General features: G+C 41.0%; 1 protein-coding gene across 1 annotated transcript in view; it reads right to left on the reverse strand.

Moving 5' to 3' along the window:
• Positions 1 to 27,199, reverse strand: part of nalcn (sodium leak channel, non-selective) — an 898,297-nt gene that overhangs the window by 57,469 nt on the left and 813,629 nt on the right. The window contains exons 32-33 of the mRNA XM_051926631.1: positions 18,712 to 18,806; positions 13,767 to 13,906 (exon numbers count right to left, since the gene is read on the reverse strand). Coding sequence (XP_051782591.1) covers positions 13,767 to 13,906; positions 18,712 to 18,806 — 235 coding nt within the window. The remainder of the gene's footprint in view (positions 1 to 13,766; positions 13,907 to 18,711; positions 18,807 to 27,199) is intronic.

The raw sequence follows: 27,199 nt of genomic DNA on the forward strand, positions 1-27,199 counted from the left end.
CACACATTCACATACAGTCATACACGGAGCTGCTGGAAATGAAGTAAAACTTTACAAAAGGATTAAAAAACGGGGACAAACACATGGAGAGCGAGTTACAGATGATGAAAACTGAAATGCAACAGCTTCAAAAAAACCTAGGCACGAAACACATGCACACCGAGATACAGAATATAAAGGCAGAAACAACAACAGTTAAACGTCCACACCACACAGCGCAGGCGGACCCCGTACTCCACAATGCACCGCATAATAGTACGGACGGAGCTCCATTTTAACAGTGGGGGGCCCCCAGAGTGACACGGGCGAACGCTCCGTATTAAAACATGCGTCATCCTCACACGTGGCTGCCCAGCGGGCACGGGTTCAAACGCCGGGGGTAGGCGAGCGAAGTGAGCAGGGGGCAGAGCCCCCTTGTAGTAAAATAGAATGTAATTACATATACTACTAGTGTACATAAAATATGTTTTTAATACCATTTGGCTGAAATTGCTTTCATAAACAGCAGAGTCAAACTCAAGTGATGTCAAATGGCAACAGTCGATGTTGCTGTTGTTAGGTGTTGGAGGTGAAAGGTCTACAACTAACATGAACTTTTTTCAAAGAAGTACTGAAGGAGGTTTAAATCTGTGCTGCAGTCTTAAGCTAAATTTTTGGCTGCATCCAAACATGATAGATAATTGCTCATTGGGGTACTTTGCCGATAAACTACAGTGTCCAAGAAATATTTATTATATTCAAATATATTCTTTAGATAATGCAGCTGTGAGGTGATTTTAGTGTTATGGAAATATTAAGTACACAAAGTGTCACTGAGCTGTCTTTCCTATGTTTCTACATAACTTAATTGTTTTTTATTTTTTTACTATTATGGACATGAACATCATGTCTCCTTCTCACTTTGATTTCAAGGAACAGGAGAAGTAAGCCCTTTTTGACTAAGGTTTGAGCAAAATGCCTCCCAGCTGCAGAGACCAATTCAGAAGCCAGATGGTTAGACTATAATGAGACCATCCCTTGCATTTTGGTTACAATAGGGGACTAACCTTGCACAGTGATGAAAAAATAAACAATAACATTTCTACAGTATCAAATAAATAAAGAATATTAATACTAGTGGTATAAATAAATAAATACATATCTAACATGGAACCCTTCTTCTATGGTAATACTCCACTATCCAATCCTGTCAATATCTCAGTTCACCCCCATCCTGGGTCCTGCAATGTCATGCACTTGCTTCAGCATGCATGACAAAGAAGAAGAAAAACGTCAAAAAGCCATATTTCCCAAGTTACAAAAATGTACTGTATGAAATTCACTATTTTATCAGTGTGAGAACATTTAAAAAAGATTGAACTGTGGTAAGACATTCATTGATCTATCCAGTTTCTAAATTCTCTTAATCTATCACAAGATTGTGGGTAGCTAGAATGTATCCTGGCAGCAACAGCCTACATGACACACTAGCTTACACATCAACACACTTGTAAGGGGTCAATTTAGAGTAGCTAATTGCTTTAAATGCGAGAAGAAACTGGTGTCCTCAAAGAAAATCACTCTGACGCAGAGAAAATATGCAAGCTTCACACAGTCAGTGACCAAAGAGCTGCAGTTTTCAAACTGAGCGGTCATGGAGGTGGAGACAGCAATGCTAACCACTGGGGTATCATGTGATTGAAAATAAAACATACAGCTAAGAAAATCAAATACACTTTTGTTATGACATTTCATTATTGAAAAGGTCAGTAGAATGCCATAGAGTATTTAAAATATTCAACTCATATTAAACAATATTAGATTAAAGAAAGGAAAAAAACTCATTTCTAGGACTATACACTTACTCTGGAGCCTTCAAAAAATGTTAATCACACTGTATATATGAAAATTTAAATAGTTCTTTATAAGGTCACTTCAAAATGGGAAAAATCCAAAGGGACTATAAGCTACCTAATATATAAATATGTAGATTGTGCTACATATGTGTGTAACTAAAGCAATTGTATTCAATTTATCGTAACATGCATTACCAGTAAATTAATGGATGAGATTATAAAATAAAAAGCAGCTCTCCAGTATGATTTTTTTTTAAATGATGACTTATTAGAAAGTAACCAAAATATCTGAGATCAGAAAGATTAACTCCTGTGACTTTAATAAATATTCAGTAAGCTAATCATCAAACTACTGTACCAGGGGTTAATGTGCAAACTTGAACAGAAATGTTTATAGAGAGAAAATGAGTCATGGCTCAAGGATTTGTTTGAATTAATTGACATTGGACATCACCATAAATGAACTAGACACAAAATTAGAAGGATCAGTAAAATCTGCATAAATGGACCAGGTTTCAGATTTTCTACAGATGTATTGCAAGTTAAAGGCTATGTAAATGACTAAAAAGTTCTTCTTTTCTTGACATATCAAGTGAAAAATAAGCATGAAGGCAGAAAGTGCTCTTTATTAAGCACTTATTATTAGATGAATTCAAAGGCTGATATATTAAAGTGTTTAAAGGAACAAAGGTCAACAGAAGTTTTATTAAAGCTATGTAAGTCTATAATGCACTTGTTATATCATATCAGAAAAGCTGTGTTTTATACTCTGCATGTCCACTTTCTTGTGAATTGATTATTTCTTTATTGTCTTTCTTTATTTAAATCCTGCTACTTTGGTCCCACGGTAATCTCTGCTCATGCTCCATTAATTATAATAAACCAAAAGAGGCCTAGGGGACAACTGGTGATTTAATTCTCTTATTATTAGACAATGGCACTGTTCAACAAGTATCTGCACAGATTAATTTCTTTATGGAAACAATTTCACTCTAGAGATTTCTGCAGCAATTTCTATGAATTTCTCAATGAATATTTAAGAGCTGAAATAATATCTCATTCTGTGCATATGTTAAAGAAAAATACTGCCAGCACTAGAAACCAGGTCATCACAAAGTTTCTTTTTTCTTGTGTGTAAAATCCACAGAGGATACATGTAAAAAAAATCAACCTTTAATTACCATCATGACTCAACCTGTTTATTGTTTATCATTTTCACCACTGCTGTTCTCCATGTGTAAATATAAGTTGTAAGTAAATATATGTGTTTTCAGTTGATTTAGCGTGGGCAGAAATCCTGGTCCTAGAAATTATGATATGCTAATGCCCATCCTGAGTATGGAAGTATATTAAGGCTACAGAGAAGAAAAAAAAAAATACAGACACAGTGAAGAAAAAAAAAATTGTATGTCAAAAATAAAGTCGACATGTTGACTTTATTCTCAACATTTCCACTTTAATCTAGAAGTTTATGTTAAGATTAAAGTCGACATGTTGACTTTATTCTTGTAATTTATTTTGTCATTTAAAGTAGAACATGTAAACATCATTTTAAAAATCAATGTTTAATTTCATAGATTTTCTATAACCCCGTCATAAGTAATGTAGCACATTAAATGCTTTGTGTTAAGTGTTCCCCTGACACAATGTTACTCGATACGTGCTTCTTAAACTGACTTCCTCTCTTTGACTTTTTTTTCTTCACTGTGTCTGTATTTTTTTCTTCTCCATGCCGAATACGCTTCCGTACCTGAGAAAGTAACTACAGAGCACACTGCCTTTTTTCCCCCTATGCATTGTGCCTAACGTGACCACACAGTTATACCCGAACTATTCCAAAGCGACGTTTGAACTGTTTTTGTGATTTTTTTTGTATCTCACACCCTCATTCACCTTTCATAAGAGCATCCCTTAATTACAATGGAGTGTTCGATCAGAAAAAAATATGAAGCTGGTTGTAACTTAAAAGTCGTTGAAGTGGCAAAAGAAATTGGTAACTGTGCTGCTGCAATAAAATTCAGTGTGTCTGAGAAACTTATGAGAGATTGGTGGAAACAAGAAGATGTCAAAAAAAAATGTACCCTAAGTTCTTGTCTATAAGCCGGACTCATGTATTAGCCGGAGACCAAAAAATCATACGAATTTTTAAAATAAAATCGTATCATAGATAAGCCGGACTCATGGATAAGCCGAACCGTACTATAACCTATAACTAATAGAAGGGAGGGAGGTCAGTGGTCTCACTCGCGCCCATTTAATTTCTTTAAGGGGGGAGAGAGTGTGAGATATTGCCGTCTCTCTCACTCCCGCATGGCGCGGTTGGAGAGGCCGGAGCGCGTTTTCTTCTCGCTCTGGGCGTCGCCGAGTCAACACGAGCGCGTAGCGGTCATTTAAATTGTGATTTTATATGTAAGCATATTTAAATATATATCGCGGATTTCTGCGGACAATGGGTCTTTTAATTTCTGGTACATGCTTCCTCAGTTGGTTTGCCCAGTTGATTTCATACAAGGGACGCTATTGGCAGATGGCTGAGAAGCTATCCAGCTTACTTTCTCTCTCTCTCGCTCTCTCTCTCTCTCTTCTCTCTCTCTCTTCTTGCGCTGACGTAGGGGGGGTGTGAGCAGGGGGGCTGTGTGCAGCTGCTTCCTGAAAGAAATGCTGCACGGAGCTTCGCATACTTAAAAGCTCAAAGGGCACGTATTGAATTTTTTTTATTCTGTCTCTCTCTATCTCTCTCTATCTCTCTCTCTCTCTCTCTTCCTCTCTCTTCCTGCTCCTCGACAGAGGGGGTGTGAGCTGCCGCCTTCAACAGCTTTGTACCAGCGGTGCTTCGCATACTTAAAAGCCAAAAAACCCCTATTGATTTTTTTTTTGACTGCTTGCTTTGCACTCCTTTGAAAAGGAAGATATGTTTGCATTCTTTTAATTGTGAGACAGAACTGTCATACTCTGTCTTGTCATGGAGCACAGTTTAAACTTTTGGAAAAAGAGACAAATGTTTGTTTGCAGTGTTTGAATAACGTTTCCTGTCTCTCTACAACCTCCTGTGTTTCTGCGCAAATCTGTGACCCAAGCATGACAATATAAAAATAACCATATAAACATATGGTTTCTACACTTCGCGAGTATTCTTTATTTCGCGGGTGGCTCTGGACACGCAACTCCCCGCGATGGATGTATAAGCCGGACTTATGTATAAGCCGATATTCTATTTTTCATTTTCACAAACTTTTTTCCTTAGATAAGCCGCGGCTTATTGACAAGAACTTAGGGTAAGGTTGCATTTTTGAATGGGCATATAAGTCAGGGCCTGATTTTATGATCAATTTTTTGAGTTCAAGACCCCGACTTATACGTGAGTATATACGGTAAATTAAATTTGTGATGCTTTTTTATAGGCACACTTCTTGGGCAGAGATAATAAATCGTCATATTTTATGCTTACTTATAAAGTGGCTGCCTAAGAGTGTGTTTTGTGAAATGAATGAAAAACTAGTTCTTATATTACATGATGTGCATCATAAAATTAGCTTGATAATTCCTAAGATTTAATTTTTTTCAGGAAATGCAGCCCCAATCTTGTAGTGACATCATGCATGGCATGGAGTATATAGCATAAATTATTCACGCATATGTGAAGCAGTTAGGGCAACACTGCAAATGTGAGATGGAGTACACTTACAGTTTGCCATATGTACAATAGCAAATTGTTGCACAGATTTAGCTAGTGATTGTTGAGTAGGTTATTCACATAAATTGTAGAAACCCAACATTGCTGCTACAGCTCAAGCCCACAAACTACTATGGGCACTGGGAAAAAAAATGTTAATATGAGCCAGTTCGTATGGTAAATATTCAAGGAAAATTTCAGTGAATAAGCTCACTGACAAATTCAGCGAAATTGACTGCAAAAAATTAAATGGTGAATTCATTGATTTGGCACTTATTCAGTATATATGTAGCAGTGTGCTCTGTATGCAGACATAAGCTTTCATGGTTGAAAAAAAACTAAAGAGTGTGGAAGAAATAGAGCCATACTGCAATATCACTACAAACTCCAGTGAACCCTTATCAGCCCTCACTCTGTTCATCACAGTGCAGCCATAGAAAAATTCAGAAAGCCACAGCAAAACAATCATCTTAAATGCTGGACAAAGAAGTAGTTTGGTTATTTTAAAAAGTTACAATTGGCTAATAGTTTATAACAAAAAAACATGGATATAGCATTCAGTCAGTCAATTTGCTTGGTCTATCTTCAAGCCAAGAAACATACCCTGTTGAATAAATGGAGTGAGCGTACTGTCTTCTGTAGCAGCACAGGCAAAGACAGTGTTGTTCAGCAAAACTTCAATAAAATTATAAGTGTAGGCGAGCCAAGCCTATAAGAAAACTAGCATTGCGGAGTCTGTGGAGAGTTGGAGCTATGTCTGCTGGAGCAGCATAAAAAATGCTTAGACTGAAAGGGAATAAAAGACACTAGGTACAGTAATGTTGGAAGCTCCTGTACTTATTGAGCATCTCCCAAACCTGACAGTAGAGAAACCTTTGGAAGAAAATGGTATCTCCTGAGGGCTACAGCAGGAGCTGGATAGGGTCAATCACAAAGAGATAAATAAACAGTTCCTCCAAGTACAGTTAACCTCTGCTGGGGTCTGCTTCAGTCCTTCCTCCACCGGATTTTGGGTTGTTACATTAATATTTACAAAGCATCAAAAGTGCACAAAGAAGTCTTAACAATTTACCATGGATGAATGCAGGAGAAATACAAATCTTATACAAATATATTTAAACTAGTCATTAAGCCCGTTACAATAACGGGTGCTAGAACAGTAGCGCATAAACATTAGTAGGAACAGTCTATATTAAATGGCAAGGGACCCTTGACCTCATTTTGTTTGTTGTCATATTTTTCTTTGTCTTTCAGGCTTTCTTATATGATGTTTACTTGCTGAGCTGACCGTTCTTTGTGGGCTGCCGCCGTGTATTGTTGTTGTCTTTAATTTTCTGTGACAGTAATACTGTCTTGTACGTCCACTGGCTGTTACGTCCGTAATATAACCTTAATTTTCTCAGGTGGTAATACAGGCTGTGCGCGTTGGTAATATGCCTTTAATTTTCTCTGACAGTAATAACTGGCTTGTATGTGGTCACTGTATTGTGTACCTTTAATTTCCTCTCACAGTAATACTGGTTTGGTGTTTCCTCGTAAAAACGCCTGTAACTTTCTCTGACAGTAATATCGCGCTATCGCACCGTGCCCCGCGCATCGCGCACTTCACCAGAAGACACACACACACGGACACCCTGGACGCACACAGGGATTTTATTAAAGAGGATTCAGTTTGTGTTTTGTGTACTTTTGATATAATCTATATGATTGGTTCAAATTTCTTTCATAGGTTTCAGTTTTAAAAGTGGAAATGAGAGGTTACTGGGGGTTATTTGCATAAATTGTGGCATTCTATGATTTCTTTTTCTCCCACTTAAACACTGGCAAACAGTTAATAATAATGTTATGTGCAGTCCTTAATTACTATTGTAATCCACTTGATTACCTACAGCCACAGTTAGATCAAAACGCAGCAGTAAGGAATCATAACTAGAACTAAAAAATATGGACCACACAGCTGCAATTCATAAATTAGAGCATTGATTTCTAGATTAGAGCTCATGACAAAATCCTCCTTTTGACAAATAAAATCACAAGAGTACAAAATCACCATAGGGCCTATAACAAAGAGCATACAACGCAACTAAAAAAGATATAATACTGCATGTCTTAGCAATCTGTAATGTAAAAATATTTGCAATGGAAAATAATTTAGAAGCATTTTTAAAGTAACTACTGCTACTATAGAAGGAAAAGCATTATTCTATATAAACACCCAGCCTTATTATTTACCTTTCAGTAGAACAGATACCCCCATCATGATGGAAATCAAGGCCAAAGATGGATTCATGTTGCATTGGCATATTATTGTTATTGTGGAATGGTGAGATTTATTCATGTTATTTATCAATAATTGAGATAATCATTGTAATCTGCTTTTGAGTTTTTCTTTTTTTCTCATGGTGGCACTTAGCATACTTGCTGATTGAAAAGACAGACATCTTGGTTTTAGAATGCAATCCCAGAAGAGATGGAGGCATTCATATAAACAATAACAAATGTAGCATGAAGCCTTTTGTATGTGTTTCTGCAAAATACACTGATGAATGGTCAGGCTGGTGGACAGTTCCTCATCTTTTCCTAGACCTAGACCTTTTGCTTCATTAGATTTACTTTAGATTCTTTAACAATTTAATTTTGTTGTTTTTCACATTTCTGGGACGCTTTACATAAATATTTGATGTATATAAACACATTAAATATGTACAAATGTGTACACACATATATATGTATATAACATATGTATGTATAACCTTTAAATATACTGTACATACTGCAAGCGTTTGTGATTTTATCCTGCTTAATAATCAGAAATTACATTTTTTAACGGTTCTTTTCCTAATTTCATTTAAAATTAGCCTCAGCAAATAATGGCACATTTCTTCATACCACTTATTTAGAACCATGACCATAAGAGATGTATGCCTAATGTTTTCTGTCCTTTTTTAATCCATTGAAAGTTATTCAACAGAAGCAAGTACTGCTATTTGAAAAGAATGTTTTGCCAAGATTATTTGAAATGCTGGCACAAAAAACCACTCCGCATGAAGTACAGGGACTGTAAAGGTCATTTGAGGAAATGATGAAATCAAGTGATACATTTAGTTGCTAATATTTTTAAAGATTAGATCTGAAGAAGCATAAAATATATCTAATCTTTAACATTACACAAATATTTTCCAATATGGTTCAAAGAAACAATAACCTTTTTTATTTTAAAGTATTCTATTAAAAACTTAATAAACCTGGAACAGTAGTAGATCTTATGGAAAAAAGGCTTCCTTGAAAATGCACCAAATCATTATACAGAGAATTAGAAACACAGAGGGCTGGCTAAGCAGAAGCTAGGAATTGAACAGCCCTGGTGAAGATGCCCAGAGGGAGCATTTTTCTCATGAAAAACTAAACTAATAAATGGACAGCTTTCTAATCCTGTCTCTGAGTCCCATAGAGGGCAGTCACCTTATAGGCCCATTGAAATGTCCTCAGTGTTATTGTAGGGTTCAGGCTGACCAAAAGTGCTCTGTGGGCATGCCATGAATGAGCTTCCAGACCTTCTCACACAGTGAATTTGGAGACATAGAGAGGTAAGAAACAAGGGCTTAGGAATTGTGAAGGAAAAAAGAGGAAGGTCAGAGGTCGAGAACAAGAATTGTAAACGGAGTGTATATATGCCCTGAGAGCATAGTCTTTGTTTATTGTGTTTCTGATACCTTATGTGGTATTCTTGTACCATAATTCTGTAAAACCTTGTATTTTCCTTTAACACAACACTTTTTTTTGGGACTCTGTCTTGCTTGGTTGTTGTCCTTAATATGGAGTCTTCTCACAAGTGCCTCTACTTATCATACAGCATATGACTCATTACTACCCAAATGCAAAATAAAGGGAGCTTGGGAAAAACAGTACAGTGATCTTTCTTCTGATGATCAATGTAAAACAGGTATTATACTCAGATTTCCTTTCTTTATATACAGTGCCTTCAGAATGTATTCAGAGCTTTTCACTTTTCACATTTTGCTATGCTGCAGCCATTGTCATAAACTTATTTAAATTTATTTCTCCCCACAGCAAAGCAACACTCAATACCCCAGACTTCAGCACCATGCTTCATTGTTGGAGTAGTATCACACATGTGATAGTGGTGCTTTGTTTAGCTCCAGGACATGATGCTAATCTTGGTATCATTAGACTGGAGAATTTTGTTTCTCACAGTTTGGATGTCCTTTTTGTGCCTTTTTACAAACCACAAGCAGACTTCCATAAGTCTTTTACTGAGAGAGACTTCTTTCTTGATATTCTGTCATAATGCCCAGGCCAGTGGAAGTGTTGCAATGATGGTTATTCTTCGTGAGGTTTCTCTCATCTCCACATGAGTTTTCTGGAGCACAGTGAGTTACTACTGGGTACTTGGTCATCCGCTCTTACCATGGCCCTTCTCCCACAGTTGCTCAGTTTGGCCAGGTAGCCACCTATAGGATATAACAGTCCACTTCTAGCTATAATATAAACTGTTTATATATAGATATGCTTAGATATACAGTAGGAACGGAAAGTTTTCAGACCCCCTTCAATTTTGCACTCTTTGTCATATTGCAGCCATTTGCTAAAATCATTTAAATTAATTTTTTCCCCATTAATGTACACACAGCACCCCATATTGACAGACAAAAAAAAAGAATTTTTGAAATTGTTGCAGATTTATTAAAAAAAGAAAAACTGAAATATCACATGGTCCTAAGTATTCAGACCCTTTGCTCAGTATTAGTAGAAGCACCCTTTTGAGCTAATACAGCCATGAGTCTTCTTGGAAAGATGCAACAAGTTTTTCACACCTGGATTTGGGGATCTCTGCCATTCCTCCTTGCAGATCCTCTCAGTTCTGTCAGGTTGGATGGTAAACATTGGTGGACAGCCATTTTTAGGTCTCTCCAGAAGATGCTCAATTGGGTTTAAGTCAGGGCTCTGGCTGGGCCATTCAAGAACAGTCAGAGTTGTTGTGAAGCCACTTCCTTCGTTATTTTAGCTGTGTGCTTAGGGTCATTGTCTTGTTGGAAGGTAAACCTTCGGCCCGGTCTGAGGTCCCTTAGCACTCTGGGAGAAGGTTTTTGTCCAGGATATCCCTGTACTTGGCCGCATTCATCTTCTTCCTCGATTGCAACCAGTCGTCCTGTCCCTGCAGCTGAAAAACACCCCACAGCATGATGCTGCCACCGCCATTGCTTCACTGTGGGGACTGTATTGGACAAGTGATGAGCAGTGCCTGGTTGTCTCCACACATACCAGCTTAGAATTATGCCAAAAAGTTCTATCTTGGTCTCATCAGACCAGAGAATCTTATTTCTCACCATCTCAGAGTCCTTCAGGTGTCTTTTAGCAACTCCATGCGGGCTGTCATTTGTCTTGCACTGAGGTAAGGTATGTGTGGAGACAACCATGGCACTGCTCATCACTTGTCCAATACAGTCCCCCACAGTGAAGCATGGCAGTGGCAGCATCATGCTGTGGGGGTGTTTTTCAGCTGCAGGGACAGGAACGACTGGTTGCAATCGATGGAGAAAGATGAATGCGGCCAAGTACAGGATATCCTGGACAAAAACCTTCTCCAGAGTCTAAGGACCTCAGACTGGCCGAAGGTTTACCTTCCAACAAGACAATGACCCCTAAGCACACAGCTAAAATAACGAAGGAGTGGCTTCACAACAACTCTGACTGTTCTTGAATGGCCCAGCCAGAGCCCTGACTTAAATCCAAATTGAGCATCTCTGGAGAGACCTAAAAAATGGCTGTCCACCAACATTTACCATCCAACCTGACAGAACTGGAGAGGATCTGCAAGGAGGAATGGCAGAGGATCCCCAAATCCATTTGTGAAAAACTTGTTGCATCTTTCCCAAGAAGACTCATGGCTGTATAGCTCAAAAGGGTGCTTCTACTAAATACTGAGCAAAGGGTCTGAATACTTAGGACCATGTGATATTCAGTTTTCTTTTTTAATAAATCTGCAACAATTTCCAAAAATTCTTTTTTTTGTCTGTCAATATGGGGTGCTGTGTGTAATGAATGAGGAAAAAATTAATTTAAATGATTTTAGCAAAATGGCTGCAATATGACAAAGAGTGAAAATTGAAGGGGGTCAGAATACTTTCACGTACCCACTGTAAAATACTGTATATTTACAGGTGTGATTGCCACAGTGTGCTGACACCAGACACAACTCAACCACAGACCACTCCAAGTTCAATTAAATAGAAATTTATTAACATCAGCACCTTTTTCAGGATTTTGGACCTCCAAACAATAATCAAATAGGACACAAAATAGTTTCTGTCTCCTTCCCTTCCTCCCCCTCAAGTGTCAATCTAACTCTTTCCCAACTTGAAACCCTGATGCATTGAATCAGCACCCTTATACCTTGTACCCAGGAGTGCTTCCAGGGTAAGGATGATACCACCGTGGAAGCACTTCTGGTCATACAGAAGCCTCACTGTACCTTTTTTCATAGCACCCCTGGTAGCCCCTGGGTACCCTAAACAAGGCCATCCCCACAAAAATTCCAACTCTTAGGCAAGCCAAGAGGGGAACCAGACAGAAGAACAATGGCCCACCTCCCATGTTGGGGGATGGATTGCCCATAAAAGCCCATCTCCTCTGCCCTCTCTGTTATCATCCATGATTCCCACTCCTGTGGTCTTTCCACTGCATCTTTCTGGCTAAGTAGGGGATATTCCTTAAAAACTGTTGGGATGCAAGAGCATCCTCTCTGGTACAGACATACATACATACATACATTATATATACACACACACACATGCCACCTAGCGCTCTGGGGAGGTAACACTCTGGATACGCTCCCTCCCCTGGTCCATCAGCGTAGGGGCATCCCCGGCTGGGTAAGCCATAAACACACTGCCCCCTCCCTCAGCTGAGCCTTGAGGGGCAAAGTGGCCCTGTCCCATGAGCGGTTGTCTTTCTCCAGGAGAGGGAGTTGACGTAACCTGGTCCACAGATCCACCCTGAAAAAAAACGGAACCAAGAAAGGGATGGGGAGTCGCTGGTGCTGCTGCCATCTGTTGGCATCTATCGGTCTTCTAACCATGGCACAGGCTAAAGCACTCATAACAGCATTGCTCCCCTCCTCACACCTGTGTTCTGCGGACATGGAAGCAGGACGGGAAGTTCTCTCCACCTTGGTTGAGCTCGGGTGCTTCTCTCCGCCCCCCTGTGGAGAGAGCCCATCACCGCATGAGTGTGGATGGGCTCAGGGCTGTACAGTATGCTGTTTGGAGACCCGGTCTTTCTTTTCTGGGTCTTCCTCTTACTCTGGGGTGCAGCGACAGTCTGGGTCTCTTGGACTTGTGTGGGGCAAGAGCAGACACACGCTTTTAATTTTTTTCTTTTCCCCATGGAAAACACCTCTCCCAATTTCCCATGTGTACAGCTCAGTTCCAGCACAGCACAAAACACAAAGTACACTTCTCTTCTTTCTCTCTTTTTCTTCTCTCTTCTCTCTCTTTTCTTCTCTTTTTCTCCACTCCTCCTGGCAAGCTTCATCTTCTCCCATCCGACTGCTGGCTCCTTTTATAAGATGGGGATGGGGTTAATGCCCCGGCCGTACACCCTAATATTATATATTGTGACACTAGGGGCCGCTATTGTCCCGTTAAACCCACAGACAACACGTCCAAACACCAGGTAAACGTCCCAGTAATATTTTTAATATATTCAATAAAGTGCACAAAGCACCTTCACCTCCACAATACACAATAATAATCAATAATCAACAATAATAAATTCTCCTCTCCACCCAGCAGCTCTGTCACTCTTCCTCCCAACTCCAGCTCTAACGCTGGGTTTCCCACAGTCCTTTAAATAGTCCTTGACCTGGAAGTGCTCCTGTCCTTCAGTCCATGTGATTCCATAGCACTTCCGGGTCAGATAAAGAGTTATATTTTTCTTCCGCCCAGAAATACTTCAGTTCTTCCGTCCCCGTGACTTGGGAGTACTTCGAAATAAAAATCCCCTTGTCTTCCTGCAGCGTCCCATGGTGGACCCCAGGGTTCCCAACAGGGCTGTGAAACCAAACTCCATCTCCCATGGTGCCCTGCGGGAATCCTGGGTACTTCTATGCTGCAGGGGAGACACCATCTAGCGGCCTGGATGTGTCGGCTGGGATGAGTTGCCGGCCGTCCATCACAATATATATACAGTATATAGTCACACACATGTGAATAGGAGACAGCTTCGGGGCTTATTACCAAGTAGTTCTATCCTGTGTCGAGGGTTAGAACTGTCATCTAATGTCTCTCCTTTCCTTTCATGCTCAGACCCGCGGATCCTCAGCGTGAACAGCTCTGACATGACTTCTTCTTTCAACTTTCTGGACTTGCTCCTTCCACTAGGATCAACATAAAAAGGATGCCACAAACAGAAGACCCCAGGCGGATGATCTGCATCTGAAAACATATCACCTCACCACACTAGCTGTTATTTTGTGATTGTTTGCAACTTACCTTTTTTTTGACATAATTCCAACAATTATATGGGTTTCACAATCTGGTGCCGCAAACTCTTTATCATGGTTTTACCTTTTGGTGTGCTTGAGTGTAGCAGTCATAACCTGTATGTCTTTTTTCCATACTAACAAATGTATATATATATATATATATATATACAGTATATGTATGCGTCAGTGTCTAAAAAATGTGTCCATCGCTGAAGATGACATCATGGACTAATTTGATATCATATCACTGTGCATCATGATTCCAACTCACCTAGTGACAGAAGTTCTACAAACAAAGCTAAGTAATGACCCCACCATAGCAACACGAATGAAGCTGGCCATGAACAATACAATGCACCTAGTTTCACTTTGTTATAAAACTCACTTTCATTTTAATGGAAAATACTACAGACAAAAAGATGGCATGCCAATGGGATCTCCATTATTAGGACTCTTAGAGGAATTGATAATGTAATGATTTGAAAGCATGGCTCTAACTCAGTACACCCCAAAACTTTGGATGTGCTACGTTGATGACACATTCATCATATTAAAAACGGATCAGCTGAATGATTTCCATAACCACATCAACACAATATTCCCTGTGATCCAGTTCACTATGGAAAAAGAAATAGACTAATGCTTCAATTTCCTTGACATATCCAATGAAAGAGGTAATGACGATACCCTGATTACAAGTGTTTATCGTAAGGAATGTTAACAAAATATTACACCTTGCTAGCAATTACCTGTCATTGGATAAACAGAACTGTGTTAACACTCTATTCAGAAGAGTTCACACCAATTGTAATACCAATGAGACTAAAAAGAATGAAAGGTGCTGTCTTCTCCAACTGTTCACATCAATTGGCTAACCAAAGACATTCATCAGACAATGTTTACATAGAAGATACTAGAGACACCCACAAACAATCGACTCCAACTTGACCCCTCCATCCCACATGGCACACACTTCCTTATCATCATGGGGTATCAGAAGATACAGCATATATCCTATCCAGATCAGGCATCAAAATTGTGCACAAGCCTACATACACTCTGCGCACAGTCATTTTTAATGCTAAAAGCAAGAAATCAGCAGCAGACACACAGAACTACAGTGTACCATGTGATTCATGCCCAGCTGTATACGTCGGACAAATATTAAAAACACTCACCCCATGTATACAGGAACATCGCAATGCGGTCAAAAGGAAGGACCCACGATCTCTGATTCACACACATACAGTTTTGACCGAACACATTTAAATGGGTCTCAGTGAAAGTAAAATTCATAGCTAATACTAAAAGTGCCAGAAAAATGGCTGAAATGTGGCTATGCAATGAAAATGACATTAACAGACATTTGGACATGAACCTAGCATATGCAGGCTGGAAAAGAAGAACATGCAAATAATAAATAAGACTTTATGACCAATATCTTTCGAACCCTGCCTCATCAATCCACTCCTGCACACATCCACCTACACTCCCCTCCTTATTTGCTATATATTGTCTTGGATTTGTGTACAGTAAGTCTAATAATTTTCCTCTGATAATGATTCCTGATAGGAATCAAAAGCTTAGGAATCAAAACTATTTTAGGATACGTGATTCATTGTCTCATTTTTTGGATTTCTAGCTACAAATATGCAAACCGTATCACAAACCTTATACATTATATATATATGTAAAATCTCTGAACTGTTTAATAATTAGAATGTAAAGATGGACTCAATATAATTACATTATTGCTCATTCCCCATTTATAGCATTTTGTTTTGGCTTCCACTGATTTGCCAGTTTATTAGGTACCACCGCACCTTATCATAAATTTTTTATTCAAACATGTTTTACTAAATGTCACATATTAGTTTAAATTGCTTTAGTGGCCTAAAGGTGGAAAGGGCTGTTTGTGGCAAGATTGTGTAGCCATCAGATTTGTAGACAAAGTGGAATGCATTATTTTCTGTATGGTACAGCACCCTGAACAATGCATCTAGAATACTGTAGAATGATTTTCTGAAGGACAAAAAAGGCACCACATGCCCGTAGAAAGGTGAACCTAATAAACTGGCAGCTAAGTGTATTATGTGCTGTAAAATGCAATTTCAATTATAGAGTTTTCTCTTGTCTGGCACAGTGTTAACATTATACTTAAACAAAGTGTTTAAGTATTGAATATTGAAAAGTGAATATTTTCACTGAAGGGATTCCCTTACTGTATATATAGCTAGCTATACAGCAAGACTAATCACAACACCAGCTGTAGTCACGCAAGTGACATCTCAGTCAGTGACAGTGAAATTGTGCTATTTAGTCGTGCAGATGAAAATCCTGAGACCCCACCATAGCCTTTCATGAACTCTTGGAACCCCTACTTCCCTGGAGGTTGAGAGAAGATTCCAGAAATCTGACACATATATTTGAAAGTTCTCAAAACTGTCTCAGAACAGCCCTGAAGTTGACAAGAGGCAGCATGGAGCTCATCAGCAGTGGAATTCAGCTGTCAGAAAAGGCTTGACTCTATTTAACGGCTGAGTGACTGAAATAGCTAACATCAAGGGAAGTTGCTGTCTTTAATTTTGGGTAACTTTTATTTTTTTATTAACTATTTAGCAACAGAGAGTAGACAAAAAACTGTGTGAATGATATGTCTAAATAAGCTGATTTGTACAGGTAGATCTGGACTATTTTAAAAATGAAAAAGTTATACTGTAAACGAGAAGGCATAGTGTATTGTATAATTTGAGTTTGTACAGTAGGAACCCACGCTCTTAAATAAAGGAAATAAAGGGTAGAGGGCCTTTCAAAAACAGAGACGAAATGATTAAATGACTGAAAGACTTAGTATTAGTTGTTCCTTTAAAAAGCAAGCCTTTTGGATTTTAAATAGGGAATGCAGGTGCATAATTAAAGCCTTGAGTAGAACATTATACCTGAAATACAAAATATGTTTTAAGAAAATAATGACAGTTGTTTTTTCTTTTGTTTTTAAAATCACCAACCAAAATGAATGTGGATATAACTTCAATGCATGCTCTTATTTACATAAGGGTAAGATAATGGTACAGGGAAGAGATTTTTAGCAAAGAGTTATATTACATAGTATGTTTGTCATTTACACATTGAATAGTCATACTTGATGTACTTGAATATTTTGAATGCTAAAATGAGGATGTGACTAAAAGATAATTAAACATGAATGTTCACTAAGTTATAATTCTTCTGCATACTTCAAAACAACATTTACTCCCTTTATAGAACACTGTGGGCTTAGAATATTAAAAGCTATATTCAATGCACTTTAAGTCTGAATACTTACTTGACAAAGACAATATATTTTTTCTCAACTTTACATTTTGCAGTTTGAAATAAAAGATGTAGTATATTTTAGGAGGAATGCACTGCTGGTACACTTCAAGACCCTTATTCAACCATCATAACTGAAGACTAAGTGAGGAGACAACAGAGGAAGCTAAACACAGGAAAAGCTGTGGGCCCCAATGTAGTCAATCCACGAGTTCTTAAAGCCTGTGCTGAACAACTTTGTGGTGTTCTCTATCACCTGTTCAGCTTGTCCCTAAGGCTCATGAAAGTGTTGCTGCTATGGAAAACATCCTGCATTGTTCTTGTTCCGAAGAAGGCAGGTGTCTCTTCACCTAATGACTACAGACCAGTGGCCTCCTTACATCCCACAATCATGAAGACCTTTGAGATGCTAGTCCTGGACTATGTGAGTCCTCTTGTGGTAGAACTCCCTGGGCCCCACTGGAGTTTGCCTATCAGACAAAGATTGGAGTGGAGGATGAAATTATATATTCTTCTCACGCAGGATTTATTCTTACATGGACAAAGCCGGGCTGCAGTGTGAGAATTTGTTTTTTTTATTTATCTAATGCCTTCTATACCATCCCGCCGCTCATATTAAGGGGTAAACTCAGATATATGAAGGTGGATGAGCCTATGGCATCCTTGATACTGGACTATCTGTTGGGTAGATCACCAGTTTGCAAGGTTTAAGGACAGTGTTTCATGATAAGGATATCAGTAACACTGGAGGACCACAAGGAGCAGTCCCTGTCTCCTTTTCTCTTCACTCTGTACACTTCACACTACAAATATAACACCAGGTCATACCCCTTGCAGAAATTCTCAGATGATTATGGGGTGTATAGATAAGGGGAATAAGACAGAGTATAGGAGACAGGTGAGAATTAGTTTCTTTGTGCAAAAAGAATGGTCTGCATCTAATAAATAATAGAGTCAATTAATAGATGACAACTGTTCTTTAAAACAAATTCTCTCAACCAGAAATAGGGATGCAGATATGGAAGATGATTAAGGATAAAGAGTACAAAATTTCACTTGATTTAGGGAGTTTGAGAAATGTATTTTTTCTTCACAAGGAGAACCATTAATACTGTGGAATAAGTTACAAAGTAGTGTAAGTAGACAGTAGTACTCAACTACTACTTCAAATCTCAACTTAACCTTTTCTTAAAGGGTGATGCCTCACTCTTATGTTCTTAAATAAACATTTTTTTTTGTCAATGATTCCATACATTTCAGTACTTTTAAAACTATGCAATATAATCTACCAAAAACAACAAAAAAATACATTGAGTGCAGGGATTGTACAGTAACTTCAGATCAACAAAGCAAACACTGTCACCTGAAATTTGTATTTCACTCACCAGGTCAGAGGAGGGAGGTGAAGAGGTTGTGCAATTTTCAGTCTGCTCTTCAGGTCTTCCCATCTCCTCTGATCAACAGTCAACAGAGCTGTTCCCTGTACAAAAAAATACCTCATTCAGGATTTGGTAAAAATGACTGCAATAAACATAAAAGCATGAGAGGCAAGTGGATTGCTTCACTGAATTTCAAAACATATTGATTAATGTAATCTGTAAAATTATGTTGCACATTAAACTGAAGAAATAATTCCTGTTGTGGCAAATGGTAGTTTTGTTAATGCAATATTTCTTCCTTCTTTGAGGGATGGGAAGAAGCAAATGAAATATTAAGTTACATTTTACAATTTAATATAATTTAATGGGATCTGTGTGCAAACTCTGTAATGTACCAGTGAGATAGCGTTTGAAGTACAGTGTGTTCTTCTAATTACACTATAAAATAAAGAAAGCTCTAGATTAGGGTATGATAAACTACAGGCTGCAAGCTGGACTACGTCCACTAGCTATGTTAACCAGTCTTTGGGGTCAACAACAGATTAGTTAACATTCACTATTATCAACTTGTTAAATGCTGATTATTCTATTATATTAGATTAATTTCTATAAAAGTGGAATATCAGCTTTTTACCAGTTCAATTCACTATTTAAAGTGTGTCGTTTTACTGTGAGGGAACCTTTACCAAAATCAGTGAAATGGAAAAGTAAAAGTTCAACAAAGAATAGAGCACAAATACTTTTTCACAGAATTGAAAGAAAGGCTATTCAATTTCATTTATAAGGAAAAGCATTCAAATCATAAATCTCAGTCTGCATTTTCCTACCAAACTTGCTTATTATGCTAGCAATCTGTGTAGTGAGGAGCAGGTTAATAGAGCTTTTAAACTACCCTCTAGTTTACAGGTTCTGCAAAAAGGATTTTTCTGCAATTCTGCTGTTCCATGGGCCAGCACAAACGCTAGCTACCTTGCTTACATATGAATTTCCCAAATATGAAAACAGCTTTCAGAAGGTAAGTTTGGTTTGAAGGAGCGTATGACAGAAATCCAAAACAAAAGTGAGAAAATAAATAGGTTTTCCCATTCTTTCCAAGAATGTACAGTAGTAAAATGTAGAATTTATAATTAATAGAAATACAAATTACCTTTCCTGCTGTTCTCCACACACATTTTCTTATGTTCCCATTACCTGAAACCTTTAATTTACTGGCATGAATTAAATTCTGTTTTTAAAGTAATTTATTTCTTCACTTTTCATTTATCAAAGCTTATCCTGGGGCGGCACGGTGGCGCAGTGGGTAGCGCTGCTGCCTCGCAGTTAGGAGACCCGGGTTCGCTTCCTGGGTCGTCCCTGCGTGGAGTTTGCATGTTCTCCCCATGTCTGTGTGGGTTTCCTCCGGGTACTCCAGTTTCCTCCCACAGTCCAAAGACATGCAGGTTAGGTGCATTGGCAATCCTAAATTGTGCTTAGTGTGTGTGTGTGCCCTGTGGTGGGCTGGCGCCCTGCCCGGGGTTTGTTTCCTGCCTTGCGCCCTGGGATTGGCTACAGCAGACCCCCGTGACCCTGTAGTTAGGATATAGCGGGTTGGATAATGGATGGATGGAAGCTTATCCTTATGCTACAATGTACAGGACTCTATACTCTTTAAGGATTCTTTGTGCATAACATAGAAAAGGAAGACATTTATCTTTGTTAATTAATCAGTTTGGCCTTCAGCAATGCTGCTATTTAATTGAATAATTTGGTAATGCTCCTACTTTATTTACTTTATCTTTCTTTGTTGAAGAGGGTGGTCTTTGGCTGTTAGATTTATATCAAAGTAACTGAAGCACACTCATTTTAATAAACAGAATAATATAATTTATTGATAAACAAAAGGATTGCGGAAATTTTATAACTGTATATTTAATTAATATATAAGGCACAACGCGAGACAGATAAACATATAAAATAAAAGAGGTTGGCTGTTTTTTACTGTCTTTTTAGAACTTTAATTTATGTTGGCATGGATAAAACAGTTTTATAATACCAACCCTTTAAGGATGATGGATGATGTTGTGTGGAGTTGTCGCTGTTGTTTTTCTTGGTTGAAGTAATGGTTTCTACTTGTGGTGGAGTGCACTTTTTCTCTTGGCTGTACAATCTTTTGTCTGTGTTGTGCAGTGCTTTCTTTAGGCTCTTTGCTGTGTTGTCTGCAGCCTCATAGGGAAAAGCATGACTCTTTCTGGCACAAGACTTTAGATGCCGAAGGTCACTTCTTGAAGTAAAGGACTCAGTTCTTGAAGTAATGACAAAAAAACTTGGCTTGGCAGAGAGGATCTCAGCTTTCAGGTAAACAAACCAAACAGACTGTCAGCTTATGGCTCCCAAAAAAAGACAAGCTTATCAGCTTTTAGGTTTCTGAGAGGAGTCATTTCAGAGAGGGCAAAAGGTCATTTTTTGGAGAGTGTTGATAAGATTTTCTCCCATGTGAGGAGTGTAGCTACTTTTTGAAGGACTGTGTAACCTCTCATGATTGGACTGAATCACTTCTAGTTACAAAATCAGTGCCTGCTCATAGGTGCGTTATTCTGACCATCACACAAGTGCGTAATTTTGTCCATCATTGTTGTCACTTGTTGAATTGTAGCTTCTTGTTCGGACTTGGGTGTCAATTTAGCGTCTTCTAGTCTGTGGGGCTCTGGAAAGATGTTAGTTCAACTCTGCTTTTCACCTTTGTTATCAGATGAAATACAGGCTGAGATTGGTATGAATTGGTGTTCAGTCCCTTATTTTGGAATGCAGACTGGGGGAAGGTGAACCTGAATTTCTGCATCTGTGTTAAATCTGCTGTCTTAATAGGCCTGGTATGCCACTAAAAAGACTAGCAGTATGGGCAATACCTATCTTGTCCTGCATATCCTCTCTGTTTGGCAGTTAACATCCACTGAGGCATATCATGAGTCAAAACACAAATAGTCATTAGGCATTATACCACTAGTGTTAACAAGGAAGATTTCAATTACTGTACACTTGCTATGCTAAGACCATTAAAAGTAAATTCTTTCATTTCTAAGCCAGCATATGACAATGTTTTGCACTGTTTAAAACTGACCCCATTACTACACAAGCTGCAGTTGTACATGACATTGTTTATCCATTCATTCTGCATCACTGGGTTCATGCATATCTCTAACTACTCTGTGTTATTTGGTCCTTCTACTTCTGACCTCTGTTACTTCAGTGGAATCTCATATTCAACACTGAGTGTGTGGGCTTTGTGACTATACTGTATATCGTTTTACTCCAGACTGGATTTATAGAGACCTTGTAGCGGGGCCACATAGTGTTTAAATGTCAGTTCTGAGGTGCGTCTCGTTTCATTGTCCCGTTTACTGTTTATGTGCATCGGTTAATGCCATCCCCGAAAAACGGGGATGGATGATGGAAGGAGACCACAGCCGCCAACCTGGAAAACACCTGTTTACAATCAATCAATCACAGGATTATTTAAGCCAGCAGGAGGAGAAGGAAGAGAGAGGAGAGAAGGAGATTTTTCATTCACGACCACGAACCAACGGTACCAGTTATTGTCCACATCGCGCTTGCCAATCCAGTTTGTTTTCCATCTGCCGGATTTATTTCAAGGACCTCACCACGAGAGACCCCGGGGTAGGACTAAATCATCCACCATACACACGAGGATTCACGGTGAGGCTGTTCCATTTTTTCCGGGTAGAATCAAACAACTCAATATCACTAACTCAGTCATCCGCTTTCAGGACAGTTTCTTTATTACCGGACTCACGTTCTCATTCATTTTCAGTTTATCATTCATTGTTGTTTTCGTGTTGTGTGTTTATTTGTTACAGGGACAAGGGAGGGTTTTTGTTGTGTGTATATATATATATATATATATATATATATTATATATAGTATATATATAATTTGGTGGTGTCTTGATATTGCTGGGGTGGAGGGATATTTGTACTTATATATGTTTCTATTTTTTGCATGTCTTGTTCTACTTAATACATTTAATCTGTTTAATTTTACATCCTGTTTTTGTGCTCATATTTTTCACCGTCGATTGTGGGGAGAAAAGTTTAATTGGTAAGAAGTACGGCTTGATAGTTTATCTCTCAGTTAATTATCCAGGCCACTGGTCTTGGAGGTGTAGCTGCCGGCTGGGTAAAAGGGGTCGGCCGTTACATAAAGTGGTGCCCTCTCTGAGGAATCTAAATAAATATCTATCGCTGTCTGCCTTTAAACAATTCCCTATTAATATGTCTATAGTGCGTGCCGAGCAGGACGACACCATTGCTTCGCCGCGGTGTGATGGAGTAGCCGGGGCGCGGCACGTCACGGTCAGAGCGTGTTCAGCGGTGCGGGAGGTGGTGGATTCGTTGCAGTCGCTGTACCTCGAAGATCACCATGGACCTGAGAAGGAATGCCTGGAGGATGTCTCGCCTCCGTGGGAAGATCTGGCGCAACAACTAACCCGGCTGGATGAGAAAGTCCGCGAGGTTGCTGAAAGTGCGCTTGGGCGCGAAGATGCCTTGCGGGCTCGCATCAGCAGCTCCCAGGAGGAAGTAAAAGAATATCTTAGTGAGCAAGTTCAACTCCTGGGGCGGGGAAATCGTGTTGTGCCTCCAGAGGCGGGATCAACGCTGGCAAGAAACTCTTCAGGGGGAGGTCCGAAGGAGTCTCCAGACGTTTACGTCAGTCACCCTGTCATTCAACGCCGTACAGGTCTAGTGGGGGGGGGGGGTGTGAATACATCAATCGGCCCTCTGTTCCTGGGGTGCGCCTTTCCTTTCCCAAGTTGGGGGGCCCCTTATAACATCGATGATGTCCTCAACTTTGTGGAAGAAGGGGAGGCATATCTGGCTGTTAACCCTTTAACCCCAGAAGAGCTTATGAGGGTGATAGGGGCATCCCTCTCGGGGCCGGTGCGGAGCTGGTGGCTGACGGCCAAGAAGAATATTAAAGACTGGGGATCCTTTCGTCGATCTTTCCTCATGGCTTTTCTTCCGGAAGACTATGAATCTGAACTGGAGGACAAGCTGCGATCCATGGTGCAACTGCCTTCGCAATCCATCCGGGACTTCGCCTATGAATATCGGGCTTTGTGTTTGAAGTGGCGGCCGGCTATGTCTGAAGAAGAGGTGGTCCGCCCGCATTCTTAATGCCTGCAACCCGCGGTTAGCTGGGGTTCTCAGGGGGGTGGTGGGTCGGTGGAAGACCTGGTGAAGGTGGGCTCGCAAGTGGAACGGGACTGGGGAAACTCAAAAACGTACTGGAATAAAGTACAAGCCAGTACACGAGAAACTCAGCCCCTAAAACCCCAGCGAGCCAAACCTTGCCGGTCGGAAGCCGATCTCGCCATCATGCAAGCGAGTTACGTCCCTCCTGATCGTCCCAGTGAAGCTGCGGGGGTGGCAGGTAGATGCGGTGGTGGATACAGGGAGCCATCACACCTTAATCCGCTCAAGCATGTGGAAGATTAGGCTGACCGACAGACAACTTAACATCTGCCCCGTCTGGTCCGATTTGTATTGGCAGATGGGAGTGAACACAGAACCCTGGGCAAAGTCCCCTTGAGGTACAGTGTACTTTCCACCACCTGGGAGATGGATACGTATGTCCTGGATGACCGGACACCTGTCCGTCCCGTTACTCCTTGGGCTGGACTCCTTTAACCACCATGAGGATGACCATCCATCTCAGTCCCAGGGGGTATACGGTGCCAGGGGAAGGGGGTATGCGACTTCATTCATAAATCCAAAGAAGATCTGGGCTCGGAATTCATTGGCTTCTACGCAGCAGTGAGGAGTGACGCAAGCACCTCGGCGGCAGCCCCTGTGGAGGAACACCCGAAGAGGTAAGGGCCGGTGCTGAAGAAGTGGGCCGAGGTGTGGACTTGAGAAATTAGGAGTCGCCCGTGGAGTTAGCCACGTGATCCACACCTCGGACGAAGTTCCAATAAGGCACCGAGCCTACCGCGTTTCTCCACTAAAGAAGGGCATAATTAAAGAACACCTTGATCAAATGCTCGCCGAGGGAATAATTGAACCATCTTCCTCCTCCTGGGCGTCCCCTGTGGTCCTCGTGAAGAAGACTGATGACATCTATCATTTCTGCGTGGACTACAGGGGGGTTAACGGGGAAGACGAGCCTAGACGCATATCCCATGCCCCTGGTTCATGAGATTCTGGAGTCACTGCATGGAGCTGCAGTTTTCAGCACACTAGACCTCTGCAGTGGCTATTGGCAGGTGCCGATGGACGAGGGGAGTAAGAAGAAGACGGCAGTCATCACCCCTGAAGGCTTGTTCCAGTTCAAAGTCATGCCTTTTGGGCTTAAAAATGCTGGGGCTACCTTCCAGCGGCTCATGGAGCAAGTCCTGAGGGGGTGATAGGCAAGATCTGCTTTGTTTACATCGACGACGTCATTATTTTACTCCCCTTCTATTAAACAACATCTCCAGGACCTGGACACCATCTTCCAACGATTACATCAAGCGCACCTTTACGCTGAACACGAAGAAGTGTACCTTCATTCAACCCCCACATACGCTTCCTCGGGGCACATTCTTTCATCTGAGGGGGTCGCTGTAGACCCCGAGAAGACCTTAGCCATCCGAGACTACCCCACGCCCACGGATTTGAAATCTTTGCAACGTTTCCTTGGGCTAGTGGGGTGGTATCACAAGTTCATTCCCCGGATGGCTGATATAGCGGCTCCCTTGAACAACCTAAGAAAAAAAGATGTCCCGTGGGAGTGGACAGCAGAGTGCCAGGACGCGGTCGAGCAACTAAAGAGCCACCTTCAAGAGCCGCCCGTTCTGGCCCAGCCAGATCCGCAGCCTCACTTTCCAGGTACAAACAGATGCCAGCAACCTGGGGCTTGGTGCCGGTGCTCACTCAGAAAATCCACCAGGCTGAACACGTCATCGCTTACGCCTCTCGAGCCTTGCACGGCGCCAAGCTCAATTATTCGACAGCTGAAAAAGAGTGTTTGGCTGTCGTTGTGGGCTGTGGAAAAATGGAGACACTATCTGGAGGGGGTTGAATTTGAAGTGTACACCGACCATCACGCTCTGACCTGGGTATTTAATCACCCGAAGACCTCCTCCCGTCTAACCAGGTGGGTACCTCCCCGCCTCCAGAACTTCACTTTCAAGGTGACCTATCGGAAGGGCTGTGGCAATATTGTGCCTGATGCTCTGTCCAGGGTGTCCCGAGCCACCGGGGATGGTGTGTTTGGCAGAGGCAAATGAAGATGATCCTCCCTCTGCCAAGAAGCCTTGAAGACCTGGCTCAAACACAAGCCACCAGTCCATTCTGCCAGAGCATCAGGGAGGGACTGGAGCAGCAGCGTACCGACCGGGTACACTTCGTGGACCTCCAGGGGGGTTCTGTACAGGACCACTCCATCCTCCCTTGGGGGTCTGCAACACCAACTAGTGGTCCCGGAAGAGCTCATCCCAGACTTCCTAATTTACTATCATGACAGTCCTTTAGGTGGTCACCTTGGAAGGACAAAGACTTTATTAAAGATCCTGGGGGTTGCGTGGTGGCCGTCTGTCGAAAGACGTTTGCCACCATGTGAAGAAGTGCATCACCTGCCAACAGCTCAAAAACCCACCTGGTAAACCGGCAGGATTTCTGCAATCGACAATCGCGGATGGACCGTGGGAGACTTTGGGAGTCGACCTGATGGGGCCTTTTCCTGTTACCAGCTCGAGGAAGACCGTCCTGATGGTGGTGATTGATTATTTTTCAAAGTGGGTGGAGCTGTTTGCCTTAACGGATGCCAAGACTAACAAGATCTGCTCCACCCTGAAGAATGAAATCTTCACCCGCTGGGGGGTGCCGAAGAACATCGTCTCAGACCGGGGTCCGCAGTTCACGAGCTCTCTATTAGATGAACTTTATACAGCCTGGGGAGTGAAGAAAAACCTGACAACAGCTTACCATCCCCAGGCTAACATGACAGAGCGAGTGAACCGGACCCTGAAGAACATGATCGCCTCCTATGTGGGTGAACGCCATCAGGACTGGGATAAATGGCTCCCCGAGCTCCGGTTTGCCCTGAACACCGCTGTGCACGAAGCCACAGGTGAGACGCCTGCTTTGGTTGCGCTGGGCAGACAGCTAAAGGGCCCGCTTGACCCGACTCCTTCCCAGAGCCCCCTAATCCAGAAACCACCATTTACAATAACCTATTTAAAATTGAGGAATTACGGCGGAGAATCCAACAGAGGTTGGTGAGTTCGACATCCAGACATGCCAAGTTATATAATGCCCGGCGTAAGGAAGCGCACTTTCAGCCGGGTGATTTGGTCTGGATTAGAGCTCACCAACTCTCGGATGCCAGCAAAAGGTTCTCCGCCAAGCTAGCGCCTAAATGGTTAGGTCCGGCCAAAATCATTTCTCAAACAGGTCCCGTTAACTTCCAGTTTCAAAGGGGTATCGGCACTGACTCCAAGATAGACACAATCCATGTG

This window comes from Erpetoichthys calabaricus, chromosome 4 (assembly GCF_900747795.2).
Source record: "Erpetoichthys calabaricus chromosome 4, fErpCal1.3, whole genome shotgun sequence".
NCBI classification, from domain to species: domain Eukaryota; kingdom Metazoa; phylum Chordata; class Cladistia; order Polypteriformes; family Polypteridae; genus Erpetoichthys; species Erpetoichthys calabaricus.